This window comes from Neopelma chrysocephalum, unplaced genomic scaffold, assembly GCF_003984885.1.
Source record: "Neopelma chrysocephalum unplaced genomic scaffold, ASM398488v2 Primary Assembly neopelma1_69, whole genome shotgun sequence".
Taxonomy (NCBI): Eukaryota; Metazoa; Chordata; class Aves; order Passeriformes; family Pipridae; genus Neopelma; species Neopelma chrysocephalum.
Window position 1 is genome coordinate 939,029 of NW_020897729.1, and position 23,614 is coordinate 962,642.

Below are 23,614 nucleotides of genomic sequence, written 5' to 3' on the forward strand. Positions count from 1 at the left end.
GGGTAATGGTCTTATTTCCAGCTTTTGGCTGTGAGTAGGAAAAGGGTGAAGGTACATATCTGTAGGAGAGCATGCAGAGTCAGAAATGTGGGATCTGCCACTGATCAGCCCTCTGCAGAGGGCACATCTCTTGGCTGCTCTCAAGGAGAGACGTGTGCCCACTTCCTCGGGTCACCCTTTTGGCCACCTGTGAACTGGTCAAACTAGGAGCTGACACATCCCACCCATGTCATTCTGTTAACTGTTGTGAAGGGAAAACTGCACCACTGGGAGGACCCACAGCTCTGCTCTGCCTTTCTGTAGGTTCTTTCCTAAGCCAGGATAACAGGATTAGTCAGAATGCCTGGAAGCCTCAGTCAGAGGAAGCACAGCCTTAGCTCAAGTCTTCCTTGCCTCTCTTCTCCAAACAGGTTTGCCATAGGTTGCTCCCGTTGGATGTGGCACCTGCGGTTTGGCTTCCTGCCGGGATGGGCGGCAGCTCCTGGGCAGCTCACAGGGTAGAGCTGACACCGCTGCAGCAGCAGATTTTGTGATTTGGTGCTAATGGCTCTGTAACTCCATTACTGTGCATTTGCAGGGTTTTTTGGATACACTAATTAACCAACAGTTTGATTTGGTAGTGATACTCTGAGCTCTATTACAAGCAGGCGATTGTAACTCAACATCCCAGCGGGCCCCATGGCACAAAGGAGGGGTTTGAAAGCGCTGCTCTGTGTGCAGCACATTTGGCAAGGACTCCTTCATCCCACTGCTGGATCGAATGTCCTGATAAAGAAACGGAGCTGCGGGGGCTTGTTGCACTCCTTCGAGGAACGGCGTGAGGAGCCTGAGGTCTGGTTCTGATTTGCTGTGAGACATCGGACTCCTTACCTGCAAGCCAGGGAAAATGATACCTCTTTGCAGGGGCCTCACAGGGCTCAGCTAGGATTAAAAAGGGAAGGAGGGGAGATGAAATAGCTGTGGCATTTTATTGTTGTTATTAATGATGTAGAGTAAGCCAGGGCATCTCTGTGAATGATCACTGTGTTTGCCTTTTGAGATTTGGCTGTGTTTTTTCCCCTCCTCTACCTTCTACTAATGAGAGCAAAGTTAGACCTACTCCTTGTAGTAGAAGGCTCATAAACCAGCATTTCTCAGTGTCTGAAGAAAAAGTGGCGTGTTTCCTGGTATAATTAGGTCCAGGCTCTCAGGAAATGAAGGCTGTCTAGTTGATAAGTGTTTAGTAATGATTACCAAGCTAAGGCTGGGGAAAGCAAGCAAAGTGTTTTCATTTCAGAAGCAGCAAATCCAGCTGAGGCTTGTGGTGTGTGTCATGTATGGAGGCAATTGTCCAAGTGTTATGTGGCCTTGCTCGCTGAAGAACGAGCTAAATTCACTCTGGTGTAACTCCACAGGAGATGCTGGAGCTGTACCAAGAGCCTGAGCAGCAGTGTGCACTCCTCCATACTGTGCCCCTGGACTGTTGGAGGTGTCATTCTGGAGACTAGTGTTACTCTTCTCTCAAAGCCAGCAATTACTCTCTCAAATTAGTAACAGTGCTCATCAAAGCTGAGAGAGCTGGAGTAGAGTAAGAGTCACATATGCAAGGGTAGAATTACATCCTCTCCAGATGAAATACATGTTTCTTCAGTAGTGCTGGGTAGACTGAATGTGGAAGTGCATCAAGGTGGGTTCTTCAGCATGCTTTTCCGTGTTTTCTCTTTCTTAAGAAAGAGAACCCCTCCTCCAGAATTGTCAGGGTCAGATTTTGCTGAGAACATGTCTGGCAGTTGCTGTGCTGTGAAATCAACACAGTCCATCCAATGCCAGCAAACTCATCCTGTGCACGAGAACAGCACCCTTGAGACTTGACGTGCTCTCAGTGTTCTGGATGAGAGGGTGGGTTGTGGACTCCTTTCCCTGCCCTGTTTCATCTGTCTTCATTTCAGAAGATGTATTTTGGTGGGAAACCCCATCCCTGTTTTACTGAGATGGGTTTGAGTTTTAGTGCAGTGAACATTGGAGGAACCTGAGCAGTTTTGCAGTGCTTCTGCGGTGCCTTTTGCCTTCCAGGCAAAAAAATGTGTGTGCAGGTATATTTTGCAGCAACTCCCATGTCTTCTGAAAGTCTCTAACAGTGGTAGGTCTTTCTCAGCCATGCATGTACTCTGGTGAAAATAACACAATGATGTTTTAAAATCTCCCAAATCCCTTATTTATTGCAGCTTGTATAAATGAGTTCCAGAAAGGATTACACAGCTTCCCGGAGGACAGGTCCATCAGTGGCTTTTAAGCACAGTGGTCCGGAGACAAATCCTGTTTCAGGAAGCCTGTAAGCAGCTGCTTTTGCTGACAATACCCTATGTGTGAGGGTCACTGTGTACGTGCCATGTCCTTATGCTTTGCCCGCAAGTGTCCACCTCTGGCCACTGCTGGGGGAAGGTCCCTGAGATACCTGAATCTTTGGACTGAACTTGGCAGCCCACATAGGTAGTGCCCCTGTCAAGACTTTTCCTTTGCTTTCCAGACTAAACAAGATTATGTTGCAGAACTATGAATATATTTTCACTTCCTTCCGTGTACTCTCTCCCTTTCTCTGCAAACTTTGATTCCAGTGCAGTGCCTTGATGCTGGTCCAGTAGAGATGAATCAGTACAGAAGTTTCTTTCCAAAGATGACAGTTTTCTCCATAGTCACCTAAGGCACAAGCTCAGTTTGCTTCCCCATGGTGTCGGTCAGTTCCTCTAATGGTGAGCAGAGCCCACTCTGATTTGTAGATCTTCTTTATTCTTTGCAAAATGCTTTTTGCACTGGGCTGGTGATCTGATCATTTATTTAATCAGGGCATCTTCAGTGCCCTAATGTCCATCACCATCATGATGGTTTCCATGAATTCAGCAGCTGTGAGTCATGATCCTTTGGTTTGTGACTCGAGCCCTCAAAAAGGTACTCCAGAAACATTGTGTCTGGAAAAAACATGGTAATTAAAACAATTTCCTTGAAGACTGTAAAGGGTTTTGGGTGAGGGGTTGATGCACAGCAATGCTATGAATCTGTTTTCTCCTTGAAATGTATGGTTTGTGTGCTTCTCCCTTTGCTGCCCCACCATGGCTCAGGGCGGGGAGAGACAGTCTCTTCCTCAGACAGCACAGTCCTGTTTGCAGCCCACCTTCAGGGCTATGTACTCTGCTTTTCCAGCTGAACCTCTGGTGTTAATAAATTAAACTGAACGTAGTCATTGTCTGAGTCAGTCAGTCAGTACCTTCTTCAACCTTCAAGAACCTTTCTGTTGCTCAAGGGACAGGCAGGGAGGCAGCCTTCTGGCTTGCACAGGGCTTAAGCAAAATTCTGTTTACATCATAAAAGGGCTGCAAAAAAGGAGTATTATTTATCACCAGGTCGCTGTGGCTTTCTGTCTCCAGGATGGTCATGGAAAACCATGTGTCTTCTCAGAAGGGCGTATTCTAGGGACACACGTAGCTGTTTGGATGTTGTTGAGTAGCAGCAGACAAGCATATGCATATTCACAGGAAACTTTGGCTCCCAAAGGGCATTCAGCAGCTCATCATGTCTGACTCTTCCAAGAGGTGCTGAGCCATTGCTAAACCGTAGAAAGTGAGGAAAATTTCAGATTTTTTCTGCTTGTCTTGGATTTTTCTGTTGTGTTTTTGTTAAGTGTTTTAGTAATTATTTCTGTAGAGATACCAGTGTAGAGAGAGCTTGATTAGGAGTCTGACCCAGTTATCAATCAGTACACTTCAACCAGCTGCAGTGTCCAAGTAGGCAGGATGCTAGAGAAAATTCACATCTAAACTGCAAAGCTGCAGCTTTAAGGGTCTCAGGGAAGAAAGATACATAAAAGCAGGAAAAATGCAGAATGTGGAAAACAGAATGTGTGGCAGTTCTGCTCATTTTGGATCTAGTCTGACTTGCATTACTGCATTCTTGCAATCATTCTGGAGAAGTGGCATCGATCCTTTCCAGGGACATGTACTGATATCCAGAAGTTTGCTATAATAAGCTGCTTTGCCTTACTCTTGTAGGCAAATGGATGAGATCAGCCTGTCATGCACAGCCCTTGGGCGATCCACCATGGTTTATGTAGCACTTGTTATTCCGTTTCAGTCACAGGAGTGTAACTCTCACCCGATCACTGGGAGAGGAAGTTGTGTGTTGCGGTTTTAATGAAATTCTTTGCTGATGGTAAGTCTTTTGATAGACACATGCTGCAGCATGCTTTGGCCTTCATCCTCTTTAGAGTAAACACTGTTAAGTTTGTTACTGTGCCGATGACTCGGTGTTGTGGATCGTGCTTGTGTTCAGATCTTAGACACTGTAAGACTGTCTGCAAGAGCACCTGTGATCCTCTCCCAGGTTTTCCCCTTTCCATCTCTGAGCCATCACTTTGCTTCAGTTCTGTCATCACAGGTGAGTTTGTTTTGTTTCTGGCCCAAATCAAATGTCTTTGGGTTCCTAAGGTTGGGAGATTTGTGGAAATGTAGAATGTCGTTATGTTCCTGTGGCTTGTCTGCTGCTGGACAGAGTGCCCTGTCTGCTTCCTCCTGTGAGGCACACTTAAGTGATGCACCCTCCAGCCCTTTTAACTGCCTGCCAAGTTTGTTTTGTTCTGGTTTTCCCCTAAAAGCATTCAATCAGTTTTAGTCTTGATCAGATTGAAGCATTCTAGCCTTGATCTTCCTTCTTCATGGGCAAAGGGCTCCCTCACTCCTTGCCAGCAGGTTCAGAAAGAGTCACCTTTCTCCTCCCAGGTATTTCCACAACTCTGTGCAGAGACCACCTGACTCCCTGTCTATTATCAGTCAGGATATCAGATGAAAGCTCATTATTTGCCTAATAGGGAGTGGCCCGTGGGACTCTTGCTGGTGGTCCCTGAGGAGGGGTTAGCCACATCCTGCTTGTTCCCAGCTGCTCGATTTCATTAGCTTAAAATGCCTGGGCTAATCTTTGATACTTTCCCAGATGAGCGATGACTTGGGCTGCCACAGGGATGCTGTAACAACAGGAGGAAGGACAAGCATGAGAAAACTTCCTCTCTGGAAAGCCTGGCTGGTTTTATACCCTCCACCTTTTAGTATCAAGACTGCATGTTGCCATTAGCCTGTAAGTGTATTGCTTCTCCCATGCTACTCATCTCCAAGGGCCAACACTTAATTACCCGGCCAAGGAAAACTCTTGGTGTAGGAGCCTTATGGGTAACTATCTGCACAGATTCCTGAGGGCTGAATACATCCCACCTTTTCAAGTGAAAATTATAAGGGAAGCTCTTACTTAGCTTTAAAATTATGCTGGCATCCTTAAAAATAGAGAGGAGGAGCTGCTCAGAGCCCATAATCCGAGGTGTTTTGCAACACTGACTGTGGCGTGGCCATCGTGTGTTGGCAGCAGGGTGGTGTGTTTGAAGCTGGAGGGAAGGGGGCAACTGTCACTGCGAGCTGCTAGGAGTGACTTTTTTTTGTACAGGGTGATGTGCTGCAATATGTGTATTGCCAGCTCCTGTCTGTGATCTCAGCTGTCATCTACAGGAATGAAGGGAAGAATCTCATCTACAAGGGGTTTCTTGTCTAAGCTTTAAAACCCTGTTGTAGGGGGTTTTGGTTTTGCCAGAAGAGCCCGCACTGCATATTATAGGAATTTTTTTCCTTGTTGAAAATACTGTTTCACATACAACTTAAGTGCTATCTGAGTATGTTAGAACTGAGTGTCAACACAGGACAAAATCTGGCTCACAGTGTTTTTCACAGTCAGATCGAAGGTTCAGTAAACACAAACACATTTCCCACTGCTTGCTCTGCAGATAAATCCTGCAATTCTTCAGTGTGTTTGAGATTTATATGGGAAGGTCCTTCCCACTGTGAAGTGATTTTCCTGTGAGTAATGGCCTGCTCCTTGTGCAGGATTTGTTACACAAGTGTACACTGAAGCATATAATTCACAGCCAGAAACGTGTGGAACTCTTCATTCTTACGTGCCTGGGAACAGTTTAAGAGGAGCATGTCAGAAGGAAGGAAGGGAGGATGTAAGGGTCAGTCTAATTTGCTTTCTCAGTGCAAAATGGCTCTTTCAGACAGGATTATCCAGTCAGTTTGCTCGGCACGGACACATGTACACTTATGTAAAATACTGCCAGCATGGCTCAAGTGAGAGATTTGTTAGGAACTATGATTTCTGTCTTGAGTAATTGAAATAATTTTTTCTATGAAGAATGTTGAAGTGGTTTGTTCAGTTTGGTTTTAAAAGTCCAAGTATCTCCTACTTTCTGGAGACTAATTCAATATCTAGTCAGCTCTTTTGACCAGGTGCTTACCAATCCACACGTTTTTATACTCAAAATTGCGTGTTGGAATAGCAAAAAGCCCCAAACTCGCCCTAAATTTCCTTTCTCATGAAAAATATTCCCTGTGCCAATTCTCCGAATTTGTTCTGTTTCGGATTTGGATCTACCAGAATGCTTGGTAGGCAGTGGCACACAGTGAGCTGGGGTGGTCCAAAGGAACTGTCCAAAGCACACTAAAGGTTGTCTTCATTTTGAAAACGAAAAAGACCTCTGCAAAGGTGCATGTGGAGCCTCCAGGAATGCATCATTACTGCCCCTCATCACAGCAGTGTCAGGGATAGGAGTCAACCCTGTTTTTCTGGAGTTGGAAGAAAAGAAACTAGAAAAGACTTTGGAGAGCAGGGTATGGTGTGTTACTGAACTGCTTCACATCTTTGTCTCTTGGCAACTATTCCCTACACTTGACTAAGGTGCTTTCCTGTCACATGTTTGCCTTGCTCTCTGGTTTTAGTGCTTCTGTGGGGTCGGTGGGTGCTGTGGTGGGCTGCAGACAGCTCAAGCATCATTCTGTGAAGGTGTGAGCCCATCAGCAAAGGGAAAATTTCTTGATTAACTTCTCTGGAGAATTTTTCCTTCTTATTTGCAATAATAGAACAGTTGAGACAAGGTCACATGCTATTTATAGCCATCTCACTGCTGCTTGCTTCTACTCACCCAGGCAGTAAGCTCTGCACAGACACAACGAGCTTAATCCTTCACGGCACTGAACCTTTTATTTCCCTTGTTGTCTGTGATTGCAGACTCCAGAGCCTCCCTCCTCTGCAGAGCCCAGGGCACTAAGCCTTCAATACAACACAGCAGCAGTGGAGCTATGGAAAAGTTTAGAAAAACATTATCTGTTCAGCAAACCAGGAGTTGTCTGGGAGGGTTGAGACTTTTTTTTTCTAGGTCAGCCGAATGGTTTGAAATTTTTCCTCACAAGCTCCATGCCAAGCTCATGCACTTAGCAATTAACTGAGGTTATGTGCAGGTAGGTCCAGTCCTGTCATGGCAAGAAATGCTGGGTATTTGAGGGATCTGGCATATTTTCCAGTGTACAAACCTTACTTCTCTTCCCCTCTAAAAAAAAATAAATTAATTCAAGCTATGTTTTATGTGCTGAAGATACCTTAATATAGAAGCAGGTTGGATTATGACAGTCTGATACAGAATACATGACATCTGCAAATATCTGATATTATGTTCAATGCAATGGGAACTCATTATGAAAAATAGTCTGAGGTCTTGGTTATGTCTTACCCGTGACCCCTTGTCTCAGGCAGTCAGAATCAAATATTGCTTTGGCTACATTCTCTCTTAAATCTTCTGACTTTTGTATCTCTTTTGTCCTTGTTTTTGCCATAAAAACCTCAGGATGAGCTGGGAGCAGCTGAATACTTGTAGTTGTTCTGGCTACAGCTGCTTCCCCCCCTAAGTTGCAGTATGTCAATGTTCAGTGTAAGCAAAGTGGTGGTGGTAGGGCAACCCCGTGCCCTGGCTGCACAAGCAGACTGTAAAGTTGTGTGATGCTCATCTCACAGGCCTGGCATGCTGCCTGTTCCACTTTGTTATCCCCACTGCCAAGCACAGAAAGCAAACTTTAAAGACTGCAAGTTTTGGGTCACTGTAGCTAAAGCCACGGATCTGCTGTGTCCTGTCTCCTGGGGAAGGGGCCAGGGGTTTATGGAAGCTTGCTGAGCATCTGGCATGAGAGGGGCTTTGGTCAGGATTCATCATCTGTAAATAGTGAGGGCAAGTGTGAATTCAGAGCAGGTCCCTCCACATTTAGCTGAGCCAGTCTGAGCTGTTTCAGGTGGGCTTTAGGGATGAGGTGAATTCTCTGTGTTTCTTTTCGAGGGACACAGCAGTCAAAGTGATGGTAAAATCAAAAGCAAGTTATACGTGTTCCAATGAGACAGTTTATTTTTTAAGCATGGCAGGTTGGTGACAGTGGCATTACAGGTACAAATTAGACTGCTCAGGATGGATTTTACTGGCTTAAACATAACTTGACAGGTACTAGAACTATTAAGGATCTGTTAACATTGTGTTATGTATTTCATCATGCAGCTCAGGAAGGCTCCATAAGGGATTTTCTCCATGGTTATCAGTGAGAATTGGGATCAACTGTCTAATAATGCTCAAGATGTTCACTCAGTGTCCTTTCTCCAGCCTGTGTTTGTTCCTATATAATGCTCTGGTTAAAGCAGCCTTCCTAATCCAAGCCACCTCTGCAGGCTGGAAGTCACAGTCCCACTGAAGTCCAGGCCAGCACTGTCCCAGATGGGAATGAAACTGAGCATTTGCAGTTTGCTAAAATTCTTTCATCCAAAACTCTGCTGCTTAAAATATTTTTCCTATTTTTCTGTGAAATGAACCACTCCTAGCATCTCAGTGAGGAAAATAAATATTTTCCAGCATCAGAACCCAGAAGCACTTACATGTGTTTTCCCCTTCTCAGTTCTAGCTGTTGGCATGTTAAGATCAAAATGGACAGGGCAGGGTGGTCCTGGGTCTCCCTCAGTGCTGATGTTCTGCTTTCATGTGTCTTCTCTGGCTGAAGTACACAGGGTTTGGTGCAAAGCTGCAGTGATAGTCCAGTGATCTCATTCCAGTGGGGTGAGCAAGCAGACCTTAGAACACATACTGAGGTTGTGACTCTACAGTGTCATTTTTAACTTGTGATTTTCATTCAGCAATGGTTTGTACAAAGATCAAAATCTCCTTGCATTACATGCATGCACATGATTATGGCCCCCAAGTTACTTGCCATCCAAATAAACAAAATTAGTACTCTGTGGGGGAAATGCTATTATTTTTATTGTTACTCATTTAAAACAATGGAAAATCAGGCACAAAGAAAACAAAAATGTTTTTTTCCAATGGCTGCACAGTGAGATTGTGACAGGGCCAGGAACTGAGTCCAGGTGTCCTGAGTCCCAGCCCAGACCTTTAAACACCAAAATATCCTGCTCCTTGTGAATTCAGAATGCTTTGGCAAAAGTTTTCCCAGAGTGTTTCATAACTAATGTCAGTGCTAGACTCTGAATGTGTCTTACCAGTTAGGAATTTGCCTTTATATACAGTCAACCACTTAAAAACTCCCCCAAACTTAGCAGCTGTGGGCTTCTTTGTGTTACTTGAGTGTTTCTAAGGCAAATATGGGACATGATAAATTGAAAAGCTTTGAGTTGAAATGTTCTGCTTTGAGTCCACTTAGCAAATGCCAAAGGTCATCTCTGCTGTGAAGAGCCAGCAGGACTAGACACAGTGTGAGCCTTGTTTGAAAGGGAATTTCTGTTGTCTAGAAATCAGGCTCTTCCTCTCTCACAGGGGTGGATGTTACCCAGAAAAACTAAGCTCATCTTGGAATCTGTGACAGTTTTTGACAGCTTCCTGAAAAGGAGATGGAACAAAAGGGAAAAAGAACATCCCACAACAGACTATTGCAGGTTGTCTCTCAAGGGACCACTTCCCTTGCTGAGGTGCATTTGGTTTTAAAGTCTGCACAGAGAGGGTGTTGTTTGTGAATAGAAATTTGTGGTGTGTTGTGGAGGAATGCAGCTCTACTGAGCAACTCAAACAGTGGCTTCTTTAGAGGCCTCTGGAACAGGTCAGCAGCTCACATGTCTCCAACCAACTTCTTGCTCCATCTCAACTCTCCCTAGTTACCAGCTGCAGAGGCAGTCCCACATACACTCAGCAGGACCTGAAAATTCCCATTGTGAGATGCTCTGGTCAGTCCTTTATCCTACATCCAATCATGTCCAGCTTCAGTGAACTTTTCCAGAGTGGGGTTGTGTTGAGATGAGCTTTTTTGGGATGGGGTGCATGTTTCTGAGTGGGAATGCCTCTTTTTTTAAAAAAAGGTAATTCTATACTTGAAGGGGTTTTGATTTTTTTTGTGCTGTCTTGGATAAAAATTTCTTACAGTCATTTTTTTCGCCTGCTGGAAAGCCAAGGGGTTATTATGGAGAGTGGTGTCCTTTGGAAGACTCCAAATGGGACTGGAATAGATGTTGTTTTTGCAGTAAAAGCTGGCTTCCCTGCATATGTTGTCAGTACAGAGATAATCCTTAAAAATTTCTGAAGTTTACACAAGGCAAATTTTTTGCATTTCTGTGGGCACTGCAGCACAGCTGTGCTTTGGTGTGCAGAGGGCAGGTCTGGGGAGCGGGCTGGGGTGCCATCTGACCAGGGCTTTCATCTTCCTTTTGGAGATACTCATGTGTGCTTCTTTGGCCAGCTCTGCCCTGGAGCTTCTCTGCCCTGCTCCAGGCCCAGGATAACAGGGTATGAAGCTCATTCTTCACTGCAGGTCTCTGTTCAAGAAGAACACTTGGACACAGCCTAGCTAGGGCCAGCATTAGCCTGGTCCTGGCTGACAAGCTTGGGTGAGCCTGGTCAGACTGCAGACATGTCCAGGGGACCTGACTGCAGGTTGCTGGTTCTCAGGGGTGTTGGTTTTCTTTCAGGAGCAAGTACATTAGCGACTTCTCTCCTGCTAGGTCATACAGATGTTTCACCTGAACGTCTGTTCTCCTCCCCATGCTCCCAGCAGCTGCTGTGGATGTGTTTAGCACTAGCATTTCTGTTTGTTTATGAGGCTTTCTCCAGGGTGAAACTAGTGTCTGGTCTCAGTTCTGAATGTCTAAATCTAAAGTGACTTGATTTACCGAAATAAGCTCCTGTTTATACCCCTGCCTCTATCAGCAGGGTCTGGCCTTTTGCAGCTATACACAGCTGAGCTTAAAAATGGTCCCAACTCCCCATTTCCAAGCAGAAGCCTTTAGCCTGGACATAGCTCAGCCTCCAAGGCTTGTAGAGAGAATCATCTCAGCATCTGCTTTCCCCTCCTCTCTCTGTCTCATGTCTCATGAGAGCATCTTTCCATCTGGGGCTGTAGAGGGGGTTGAAGTTAAGCTGAGTTAAGAGGATGTGCTGCTGGAATATGGGTTAGATCCCAACACCAGGAGACCGTGTTGCAGTGACCTGTATGGCTCTCAAGAGCTCCAGCTCTTCCCATTTCACTTGCACTGGGCCTTCCTCTCGCTTCAGCTGTTTTCTTTAGCCTCTGTGTTCGTGTTCTCCTTGGTTATCTCATCATTGCCCAATCCAGTGGTGTCAAAAGGGTGTCAGAGGTACAAGTGTCAGAGGATGCAGCATAAACTGCTGTGTTCACTTTCCCACATCATCAACCTCACTTGGTCTTTCTTACCTTGTTACAGCTGAACAAGCTGGAGGAGGCAGCAAATGCAGCTCACACCTTCTTCATGGCAAACCCCGAGCACATGGAGATACAGCAGGACATCGAGAACTACAAGACCACGGCAGGGAAGGTCAGCTTGGTTGACCGGGAGGCCAGGCAGCACATGGTGAGTCTGAGCTAAAGAGGTGCACAGGTTAAGTATCAGGCAGTCTGGAGAGCAGAGATTTAGGAGGCCAAGAGAGGATCATCTACGAATGGGGAGATTTTTGCTGAGGTCTGTATTAATGGACAAACAATACAGGAAAACAAACTCTCCCTTATAGCATTTTCCTAAGCAGACAAACCAGCTCCTGCCTTTTCAAGGCACTCTTCTCTTTGTTAGATCATCCCCAGCCTGGTCTCTCTCTTCAGTGAATTCTGGGGTCACTCGTGGCTGTGAACATGCACCAGCAGACAGCTTTGATGGATGCCTCCATGGGCACGGATAGACAGATCTTGGCTCCTGTGTGTTTCTTTTGACCTGGATTCTGCCACCTGGGCAGGGTACACGCACATGAGTGGCTGTGCTGGGGAGGGTGCAGGGTGACAGGCAGGAGAGTGTCAGCTTTTTCCATCTCTCCAAAGCAAAAGCCCAAGACAAATGCCAGGGCCACCCCCAACTTCCTGATTTCACAAGACTCAAGGAAGCAGGCATGGCTGGCTGGTGTAATTAATAGAGGTGCTCATTAGGAGCCATTCTAATAAAGATCTTCCTATGTCAGGACCCATCTTTTCCCTTGGCATTCAGTGTTGTTGTTTGGTAGGAGGGTAAAAACAAAGAAAAGGAATGTTTTTTCGTATAATGTACAATCTAGCAGTGGCATTGATGATTCCCTAAGTGTGGAGGAGTTCAGAAGAGCATTTAGGCAGGTTTCTGAGGTTCCAGTGGTCCAAAACTCCACTGATGGCTTAGAAATGGTTTGGTACAACCAGTTGCATCTGGTAGGTCTCTGGGGAGACTGTTCTGTCCCTGCCCGCTTGTACCTTCTTTAGAGAAGCATCTGCAGTTGGCAAGGGCAGGGTGCTGTGGCCCAGGCAGCATAGCCAGCTCATGCTCTTGTGTTCTGCCTACCTACTCTGCAGGAGGACTACAGTGCTGGAGTGAGGCACTACGACAGGGAGGAGTACGAGCTGGCCATTGAGTTTTTGGAGCGTGCGTTGAAAGGGTACTACGGCGAGGATGAAGATTGCCAGATCATGTGCGAGGGGCCACAGAGATTTGAGGAGCATGAGTACCTGGATTATAAGGCTGGTCTCTACGAAGCTATTGCAGGTGAGATCTTTTTGCATTTTTAGCGTTCTTGTCCTTGGCCCTGAAATATTTTTAATTACCAAGTTAGGACCTTTGGCTGGATTCGGTGAAGTGTCTTTCCTTTCATCACTGCAGGAGGCACTTAGAAGTCCAGAAAGTGCAAACTTAGAGAGCAGGGAACTAGGACATCTAGTTTCAGTCCTGAATAGAAGCTCAGCTAGAAGAATTGCATTTCCAGATGTGTGGAGCATTTGCAACTTTCCATAAGAGCTGGAAATGTAGGTGCTTTATCATAAACTGCTTCCATTTCCCCCTGTACACAGTCTCACACACCTCCCTGGAATCTAGACATTGCTGGCCTCTGTTTATGTTTTCTGTTTTTGAGAGCATATGAAGAGAGTAGCAGAGTTCTCTTGGCCATGCTCCAGATGGCCAGGAAAGTTGCCAAAAAGGCTCGTAACACAGATTTTCTCCCCATCCAAAAGGATGGATTTGTCATTAGTGGGGGCCCACCTAATTATGATCTTGACTGAAATCTCCGGAAAGAATTGAATGTTGCTATGTAATCTTCATATTTGCATGTGTGGCTCTGAGCCAGAGGGAATTAAAACAGTTCATTCTCAGTAGAAATGAGATTACATTTAATTAGTCATAAGGGAAGGAAGAGCAATAAATTAAGGTTTGTTTGGTGACAGAAATCGTATTTATCTGCTTAGGGTCTTGGAGTTGCATCAAGCTCTGGAGTCTCGCTTCTTGTGTGGAAAGTACTTCACTCAGATGCAGACTGTTTTTTGGGTTTGCATAATTCTGTTTGTGTCGAGACAGGAAATTTAATTGAAACAACCAAATGAGAAACCACCAGCATACCGGATGGGGAGCTGCCTTTGTTGGGTTTGTTTATCCATGCAAAAAATAGAAGAAGTGTTGTAAGGGCTGACTTGGTAGTAACGTAACTGTCAGCTGATCATGCCTGCTTTTAGAGCATGACCAGGGCACCAGGGGCCACATCAAGAAAGCAACCTTCACTGGCAAAGAAAACCCACCTTCCTTCTCACTGAAAGCTGCTGCTCTTCAGACAGGTTTTGGTCTCTGATAAATTGCTCCTGTGCTGTGCAATTTGAGTGCAGCCCCAGTGAGCAGAAATGTTTCTGTACTGGTCCATCTGAAGGACAGACATGGTCATGATGTGGTGGTCCTTAACCCAGAACATCACCTGGGAGTGAGAAGAAGCCAGATGGTCCCTGCAAGTACTGTGTCTTTAACAGATATGCCTGGGTAAACAAACTCCAGAAACAGGCACACAGAGGGAAATAAGATTTGTGATGTGACTGCTTTTCTGTATGGAACTAAGTGGTTCCTTACAGGATAGCATAATGCAGAGTTCACTCCTGGGTGCAAGGCACTCAGGCCCAAATGTTTCAACTGGGAGTGGGAACACTATGAACCAGAAAAAGAAAGTTGAGGTTTCTTCAAAATTCATTTCTCTTTTCAATCACAAACTGTGCTGCTGCTTGAGGTTGAAACACTCACCTCTCCACCCACCCCAGGGGCAGATACATTTCAGAGAATTGATTCCAGTCTATATAGCCTGCACTTTGACAGTACCAAGAAAAAGCAGTGCTTCTCAGTGATAGATTGATTATTTCAGGTTTAAATTACAACAATATTATTTATGTCCTTTCCCTTCTTGCTTTTCTTAATGTAATACCCTGGATGTGTGTGCTAAGTCAGATAACTACTCAGACTACCTGTCCAGAGCAAATGGGGACTGTTTCCACTTGATTTCATTGCAAATTCCTCAGGCTGTTTTTTTGGCAGCCCTGAGAAATGCTTTGGTAGCTGAGCACGTGGTTGTTTTCAAGCCTGTGTTTGTTCCTTAAGGTTTTTAATGGTGCATGGAGACAGAGCAAGCAAAGTAGATTTGTAAGTACATTGCAGCAAAGGCTCCAAACTGGAATCAGATGTCAGTGTTTGCTTTGAAATTGTACAGCTGGTACAACGCCTATATTGTGAATTCCCACCAATTAAGAAACTTTGCTAATGGCAGATGTTTACCATGTGCTTATGATTCCCTGGGAGATAGCTCATCTTTGAGAAGCAGCAAACATGGGGATTTCTGCTGCCTGTACTTGCACCTCAGACCATTCAGACTGGAGGTGCAGGTGCCTTGCTCGGCCGCACTTGAGAATCTGCAGCAACCCATTGTAGCTAAACCTCCCCATGCCCTCAGGAGCTTTCTTGCTGCTGAAAGGAGAGGATTAAAGATGAGCTGAAGGAAAGGAGTCTGGAGATGGATTTCATTTGGCAGCACATATGGCCACCTTGTCTTCACACTTCCACTTGCTGTATGGGTGTCCTCACCTTTGGTTTGGCTCTTGGGGTTGAAGAGGTACTTGCCACCTGCACGTCCCTGCACCCTGCAGCAGCTCCCAGCACACAAAAGAGATGCTCAGGCTCCCTCTAGAGTTGACAGAAGGAGGAAGGCGTTTCTAAAGAGAGGCAAAATTGTGACTGCAGTTCTCCATTGTCTTTGGGAAGGAGCCTAAGCTCTTTCTCTAGGTGCACAATCACCTGCTGGACCAGAGCAGCATGAGTTCCATGTCCTTCAGTGGGGGAGTTTTAACTTCTGTCTGTCCTTGTCTGAGCACCATCACCATCCCTCTCGGCTCAGACCATCTTCTCCCTCTTTTTTTGGCAGATCACTACATGCAAGTCCTGGCCTGCAAGCACGACTGTGTCCGAGAACTCGCCACGCGTTCGGGCCGTATCTCACCCATCGAAAATTTCCTTCCCCTCCATTATGACTACTTGCAGTTTGCCTATTACAGAGGTAAAGGCTGTTGTATTGTTCCTTATAGTGCTTGTTCATTTTGTACAGGTTTGAATTATTTCATATGTAAGTAAGGCTATCTCCTCCTGATGTCTGTGCTACAGTGATGCAGTGGCATGGTCTGAAAGACTTGGGAAGCAAAGGACATTGGACATTGTCTCTTCAAAAGTCAGGTTGAAAAGTCAGGTTGACTGAAATGCAATCCAGTGGTTTTATAAAGGTGTTTTAGATCATCAGTCAGGTTTTAAAAGCCCAGACTTTAGATTCAACATTACTATTTTTTAAATAAATCATGCTTTTTTTGGGCTCCTTTCATTTGCCTTTTGACATTAAAGTTTTAGGGATTTATGTTTCACATTTTCTGAAATGAACTGATAGGGGTTTTTTTTCTAAGTTAATATATAACAGATATATGAGTTACCCCAAGCTTATCCCAAGATGCCAATTTTTGCCAATTGCCAAGTATTTTAAGATTCCTAGTAAAGTTGCAGGAGTTGGCAGCATGGCAAAACGTCGGGAGTTGGCAGTGCTATAAAATACTGCCAGTCGTGTGGTTCTGTGTGCTATTTTATTGTGTTCTGTTACATAAAAGAAAATGTATGCAGAATTCTGCTCTCTCAGGCTTGTGCTAAGAGCCTCTTCCCTGAAAAGGGAAGAATGCGTGAGGGTCAGAATTGCTACTCAAACATAAAAGGTTCTTCATTCATCAACACAGTGGGAAGAAAGCAGGAGGAGTCAGCAGTGTTTTGTGTGTGGTGTACAGGCTTTTTAATTCCTCTGCCCAGTTAGAGGTTTAATGTGGTGGATAAAACCCCCCATGGGAGGCAGTTTGATGCCAGACAGCATCCACATCCTGCCCATCCAGTTGGATCCAATTTGGATACCATCCGATCTGTGTGTGAGGGCAGAGAAGTCTTGTCTTTGTGCCTCACTTTCCTTGCTGGGGAAATGGAGTGGTTAAGACAAGGTTGCATCAAAAGAGTCCTGTAGAGTGCTGGGCTGCCCCTTCAGCTGGTGGGGAGCTCAGGCTGTGCCCTCCCTCCCTGCAGACTGCCCTCCTCGGCTCTGCCCCGCTGTGCTCTGTGGGAGCCCCCGGCAGTGCCAGTAGGGCTGTGCCCCTCTCTGCCCTCCCTGACTGCTGTTGTATTGCCTCCCAGTTGGTGACTATGTAAAAGCCCTGGAGTGTGCCAAATCCTACCTCCTCTTCCACCCCGATGATGAAGATGTCTTGGAGAACGCAGGTTATTACGAGGGTCTCTTGGAGGGTGCAGTGGATCCAGACACCATCAAACCCAGAAAGGTGAGAGGGAGTGACACCTAAGAGCTCTTCATGGGAGGTTTTAACAAAAGCATCAGTTGAAAATAAAAGCAGCTTGGCAGCTTAGCCATAGTGGGACCACTTTGAAAACAGAAGTGGAGGTGCTGGGCTCGCTGGTGATGCTAATTGCCAGGGTGCAAGTCCAGAGTAACTGGTGTGGGGGAGAAGCTGGTGGGCAGGATCTTCTCTAAATGGGGACTTCAGCTTAGCAAAGGCCGAGCAAGAGCAGGGAGAGTGATGAGCAAGTACCTCAACAATGTAAATCCTCATCTTGTCCTGTGCTCCAGAGGAGATATGGAGGAGGAATGCAGTGAAGCATTGAGTAAAGGGCAACCTCTGTTAGGAGAGGACTGAGAAATATTTTCCCAAGGGGAGGCTGGGATGCCAGTGTTACTCTCAAGTCCTTTAGCTTGGAGTTCAGGGCTCAGCCTGTTCTGTGGGGAGTAGCTTTGCTATCACAGGATTAGGCTGGGGTCAAAAAACCAAACAGTGTGTGTTGTTACCCAGCAGGACAGGCTTCCTCTCCGGGCCAGGCAGCCTTTATCTGTGGCCATGCCGCTGCCTTTCTCACGATGCAGGAGTTCTTCCCATACCATCACAGCCCTTCTGAGGCTCATTTCCCTTGCACCATAAGTAGAGGGTAGGCAGGAATTATTTTTTCCATTCTCTCGGGTATTCTTTGATTTCCAGGCAAATCAAGGTTAATTTGGTAAAATGCTAAAAAAGAAAAGGGAAATGACAAAAAGGAAAACAAGAATAATTTTCCTCACAAAATAAATCTAGGAAAAAACATTGACAAAAACATTTAATTATTTCCAGTAATTTGAATTTTTCTGTTAAAAAAAATGTGATTTTTGCTTTGCAAAGTCATTTTCTAGGAGAAACCCCAGTGTTTTATTTACAAATTTTTCATTCAAAATAAATCCCTCTGATGGACAATTTCCAACTGGCTGTGCTTTGTGGTCCTCATCCAAGCGCCCTGAGTGTATTCCAGGCTGTGCTGCTGTAACCCACCCACAGCCAGGCCCTGGGCTCTGCATTGCACATGGGGAGCCAAGGCACCGCCCAGCCGGGGTCTCTGCCCCACCAGACTGAACCTGACCCTCTTCTGCAGCTGGGGCTTCTCTGACCAGCCTTTTGCCCAGATATTTGGATGTTCTCCAAGGTGCTCAGCACTCTCTGCCAGCTAAGGGCATGTATTTTGGGGATTCAGACTTCTCGAATGAGTTGCTGAATATCCCTTCTCTAATGTACTGAGCAGCTCAGCCCTGTGCCTGGGGTTACTCCAAGCATCCCTTACCCCACAGGAGTCTGCAGTGTGGCATGAAAACCAAACCCCTCTAAAGCAGAGGTGCATTGTCTGTGTCTTGTGAAAGCTGCATGTGCAACTACTCCCCTTTTCTTTTTCTTTTCAGGAAGCAAAAATACTCCTGCAGCGCCATAAGCTGGAGTCACACCTCTTGCAAGTGGCTGCGGCTGGCCTTGGATATGCCTACACAGAGCCGGTAATGCCTGGGTGTTCTGTGCCCAGGACCTTTAGGAGTTCCCAGCTACAGGACCAGCTTCCCCTCCCCTCTCTACTATAAAGCCAGTCCTGTGTAGTGACTCAGAAGCTGAGTCTTGGCTTGGTTTGTTCCCTGTGGGAAAATGGTGATGGCAAAGCAAGGGTGGCAGCTGTTCTGGGGTGAAAGAGATGCAGATGCAACTTAGTCCAGCTGTCCTGCCATGGTGTCTGGCTGTCTCAGCCACTGCCATGGTGGTGGGTTGAGACAGAGAAAGCTGGGCAAGTTGAACTCCCTGTGAACTCATCTCACTGCACCAGTTTGGTTTGGGGTTACATTTTCAATCTGGTTACCTCAATCAATTGCCCAGAGTTATGTGGGATGGATCCAGAGAGGCTGGCTGATGTTCCTGGGTGCAAGGTAGAACAGGTAGCTCCCTGGCTTTAGCTGGAGCATTAAATTAAGAAGCTCGATCTCTCTCTTTTCCCACAGAACTACTGGAACAGGTATGGAGCCCGCCAGGATGAGCACAGGTGAGCCACCAGCCGCCCCAGCTGAGCCCATGGCTTCACCATTCCACACAGTGGGGTGAAAGGGAAGTGTCTATGGATGTGGTACCAGCCTGCCACTCGGGGGGGTCCTGCCCATCCACCCCAGCACACCATCATGATTGAATTAGGGCCCTTTGCCCCTTACCATTGCAAAGATTCCCACAAGGACCTTATTTTTAGCTGGTCTAGAGGCAACTTGGTTGTTGAGGCAAGTGGTGCTGTTCAGGTTTGTTGGTGTCTGTGCTTTGCTGGTGGAAACTGTTCCCATTACCAGAAAAACAGTGTTTGCCACAGGACAGGGTGAGGGCTTCAACTTGTATGGTTGTGACATTTGTACAAAGCACTGATTAGCCTGTTTTTTTCACATGTTAGTTTGCAAAGGGTGCAAAAGTGCGAGTCCAAGAACTGGAGACCTGTGGCCAAAGTCATGATGTTCCTCTTTTCTCTTGCTCCTCAGTGTCCCATCAAGTATCAGCAGTGAACCAGAGGATGGGCCTCGGCTGTCCCTGGCAAAGAAACCCATGCCAAAGCCAGATCGAGAGTTGAAGGAGGGTAAGTCAGATGAACAAAATCAGGAGATTTTTTCCTGTTGCTGCAGACTGTGGATTGCAAAGGCTGGCTGCTGAGCAACGAGGGCCACTCCTCTTTGAGGGAGTTGAAGTTTTGTTTGAGAGACAGAGAAGTGTTCAGTGCTGCCACAGCATTTCTGGATCTGTGGATCCCAGTGGCACTGCTCTGCCCTTGGACTTGCTTTTCCCACCTGCTGAGCTGTTCAGTACAGAGCCCTGAGATGTGAAGGTGGAAGGCTGGATCTTCCTCACCGTGGGAAAAGTGGCACCAGCAAACAGTAGTCTTGCCTCAAGATGCTTATAAGATAAACATGTTCCCTATTGTCAAGGCTGCAGAAGGATGGATTCTGGAAGTAACAGTCCTGATGCTGTGCAAAATGTGCTGGATCACACCATGTTAGCAACCATTTCTCTTTGCAGACTGGTTTGTGATTTCATGTCTTAGCTTACATCAAGTCACTTGTTTTTAAGCCTGTTGGCAGACATTCAACTGATTTCAGCACATTTTCAGCAACCACAGAAAATACCATAACATCTTCTACTAAAGACAAGATTTTTCCCCATAACAATTTTGAATAACAATATTGTAGCCAAGCACCAAAGCAGGCTTCTTGCTGCAAAACAGTGGGATCTCAAGCCAAGAGGTGTCTTGTGTCTCCAGTGAGCCAGCTACACAGCAGCAGGCAATTCAACCTCCCTGTAATGCAATAGATAGTTGTGCTTTTTTAGGAATTTCACAGTTTTCCCCAGCCCAAGTTGTCTCCAGCTGCTCAGTGTTGTGTTCAGAGTATTGTTATCCCTTCTCTAGCTGTACATAAAGTAGGTGAATACCACAGGAAGATCCCAAACAGCTTGCATAAGCCAAGAGCTGGTTGAATTATATTTGTTGGCCTGGTCACCCTCTATAACCAAGTAATTTCAGAGTGCTTCTTTCTGGTTTTTCTTCTATGTTTTTATTCTGGTTTACTTGCAGAATGTTTTTGTTTACAAAGAGAACTGAAACCATTCAAAAAGAAAATGGGATTTTTGTCCATCCAGCTGCTGCCTTTCTCTGTTGTCTTTTTTTCTTTCTCTCTTTTTACTTGGAAAAAGAATAGGCCAAAAGAGAAAAGTCCGTTTTAATTTTGTATTCTTCTGTACTTCTTCCCTTCCCCCCTTCCTCCCTTCTGCCAATTCCTTCACTCTCAAAAGTCAGAAAAAATTCTCCAGTTTCTTTGGGGTGTTTTTCACAGAGCACAGGCACAGGAAACAGGTCTCTCTCTGTTAGTCCTTAGAGGAAGCGGGGGCAGTGAAGGCAGGCAGGAGTGTGCTGCTGGTATGGGACAAGGTGTTCACGGCACAGGGCCACCTCTGCTAGTTTCCTGTGAGAAACAGAAGAAATGGTGGAAGTGGTCAGTGATGCCCTTCCATGTTCATCCCTCATGTGCCTATGGCTGGGGAGGAGCAACATCTGAGCTGGAAAACTCAGGCCTGAGTTGGAGTGTGTGTGCCAGGAGTTTGGATTTGAGAGTCCTGTTTCTGATCCAGCTGCGTTTGCAATAAATGTTATTATCAAGCAACAAGATCAGCACAGTGAACATCAGAAACGTCCCGTTTTTCCATTTCCAAGAAACCTAACTCTTCAGAAATAAACTGGGATAGTGGCAGGGCTCTGTGGGGGTTATGTGTCCTCCATAGACCAAGGAGACCTTCCAAAAACACAGTGTGCCTCAACAGACAGGAAAAGTAGACATTATAAAATCAGTGTTCAGAGAAGTTTCTTTGTACCAAGTGGTGAGAGAGGAGCTCCATGGCTCTGTTTCCTCTATTTCTTTGCCTCTCTGTGACAGTGCATAATTTTCCTCACAGCTTAGGTGCATTTCACCTTCCTACTGGAAAAAAATCTGGTTTAGGCTTTTATTGTTACCATTTATTTCATTTTTTCTCTCCGAGGAGACATAGGGAAGAAGCTTCAAAAGATTTAGAGGTGATTTAGAGGCTTTGCCCTGGTTTTTTGATCAGTAAAATTTCATGGGGATTGAGCAAAACCTCTGGTAAAAAGCTAATCTCTCCCTTCTCCTTGCCCGTTTGCTCAGCATGTGGCAAGGCTTAGTTGGCCCATACCAGGTGGGAGCTCAGCAGTGTGAAAGCCCAGCCACTGCTATATTCCCATTCCAGGGATGTTACCTGGACCCCCAAAATGCAGCCAAGCCATTGGCTACTGGCAGGCAGAAGGAGGCACCTCAGAGGCAGGATGTGAGGGATGGCAGGGACAGCCAGGGCAGCTCCTTTCCCTCAGTGGAGGATTGTCCTCAGACCCCTCTGGCTCACCCACTCCCAGCCCCCTTCTTGGAGGAGAGCAAGCTCAGCACTCGCGAGACTTTCTGTGTGTGTAAATGACAAAAAGACCTCTGATGACAATTGCAGAGAGTGGCTTTGCCTGCCAAGCCAGCAAGATCCACACAGCTTGAGTCCAATGGAAACTTATGGCCTCTGATGATGTTGGCAACTGGGCAGGAGGGCCAAGTTAACCACTGTCCACATCTGTCCTTGTGTCCCATCAGGATCTGGTGTTTTCAGGCTGTGGTCCCTGTGTTTGCAAGGCAGCTGATGAGGAGGTGGAAAATGCTGATGTTCTTGCAGCAAGTTGATTTCATCTCTGAGTGTTCCCGTTGCTTCTGTTTCTTTTGTTACTGATGGGAGGCCAAACTCTTGCTGTGAAGCTCTTTCCCTGCCTGTGCACCTGAGTCACTTCAGCTGGCCCTCAGTCACGGTACAAGATGTCAACAAGGCCAGGATATGTTCAGCAGGGTCGTTTTGTGTCTCTCATCAGGGGGCCCACTTCTCTACAGCGATGTGAAGTTTGTCTACAACTCACAGCAGCTGAATGGCACCCAGCGAGTGCTCCTGGACAACGTCATCTCGGAGGAGCAGTGCCGGGAGCTGCACAGGGTGGCCAGTGTGAGTTGGCAATGCCCCTGGGGGGACATGGCTGCCACCTGGGCTGAGTGCCTGATGCTCTCCCCAGCATCAGGTTTGTGATAGCTGAACGTGTGATCAGCCCTTGGAGAGGTTCTGGGTTCATACCTCGCTCTTGAGTGTTGCAACTGATGCCAAGATGCCTGTGAAGAGCAGGCAGATACTTATCCCCATAGCACACCCATAACTGCAGCACAGGAGCTGCTACTCCATCTCAGGCTGTTCCTAGAAACATGCTGCAAGACAGAGCCTGTGTAGAAAGAGCTCATTGCCCCATGTTTCACACAATCCCAGAGGATGCTCATCCACAAGTCTGGTTGAGCCTTCTCATTCACCATTAACTGAGCCTGAGAAGGGTCTGAGGGTGCCTGAATGTCTCCAGTCAGGAGATATCCATCATCCATGTTCATAGAGAGCTGCAGCACCTTCCCACCAGACTCATCTGTCCCTGTAAATGCAGCCCTGGGGAATTTGGGGAAGGGGGTGCCAGGTGCTTCTACTGCAGCTCCCCTTCTCCTGATGAACCAGTTGACCAGTTGTGTATTCATGTCTTTCAGGGGATCATGTTGGCTGGAGATGGTTACAGGGGCAAAACCTCCCCCCACACCCCAAACGAGAGATTTGAAGGAGCCACCGTCCTCAAAGCCCTCAAGGTAGAGCTCCCTCCTCCTCCTCCTCCTCTCCCGCGTCGTCCCTCCCGGTGGGCACATGACACTGACCTCTGTTGCCCCTTCTCCTTGTCCAGTATGGCTACGAGGGCCGTGTCCCTCTGAAGAGTGCCCGGCTCTTCTACGACATCAGCGAGAAGGCTCGCAGGATCGTCGAGTCCTACTTCATGCTGAACTCCACGCTCTACTTCTCCTACACACACCTGGTGTGCCGCACCGCCCTCTCCGGTGAGGGCTCGAGGGGCCAGAGGCAGGGCAGGGCTGGGGGAAGGGAGGGCTTTAGCCCTGGTTTATGAGTGGGGGTCCCAGGCCTGAGATTACCTGTGCTTTGCATGATGCTTGAACTGGTGGCCAAGGGTTGGGCAATGTCACCATCCCCACAGCAGCAAAGGGTGGGCACTGCTG

At 46.6% G+C, this 23,614-nt stretch overlaps 1 protein-coding gene across 1 annotated transcript in view; it reads left to right on the forward strand.

The window, feature by feature from the left end:
- The window catches only part of P3H2 (prolyl 3-hydroxylase 2), a 69,088-nt gene that overhangs the window by 40,030 nt on the left and 5,444 nt on the right, over window positions 1–23,614 (forward strand). The window contains exons 2-11 of the mRNA XM_027685863.1: window positions 11,542–11,688; window positions 12,645–12,834; window positions 15,512–15,643; window positions 16,801–16,943; window positions 18,377–18,466; window positions 18,956–18,996; window positions 19,472–19,566; window positions 22,396–22,523; window positions 23,099–23,194; window positions 23,287–23,437. Of these exons, the coding sequence (XP_027541664.1) occupies window positions 11,542–11,688; window positions 12,645–12,834; window positions 15,512–15,643; window positions 16,801–16,943; window positions 18,377–18,466; window positions 18,956–18,996; window positions 19,472–19,566; window positions 22,396–22,523; window positions 23,099–23,194; window positions 23,287–23,437 (1,213 nt within the window). The remainder of the gene's footprint in view (window positions 1–11,541; window positions 11,689–12,644; window positions 12,835–15,511; window positions 15,644–16,800; window positions 16,944–18,376; window positions 18,467–18,955; window positions 18,997–19,471; window positions 19,567–22,395; window positions 22,524–23,098; window positions 23,195–23,286; window positions 23,438–23,614) is intronic.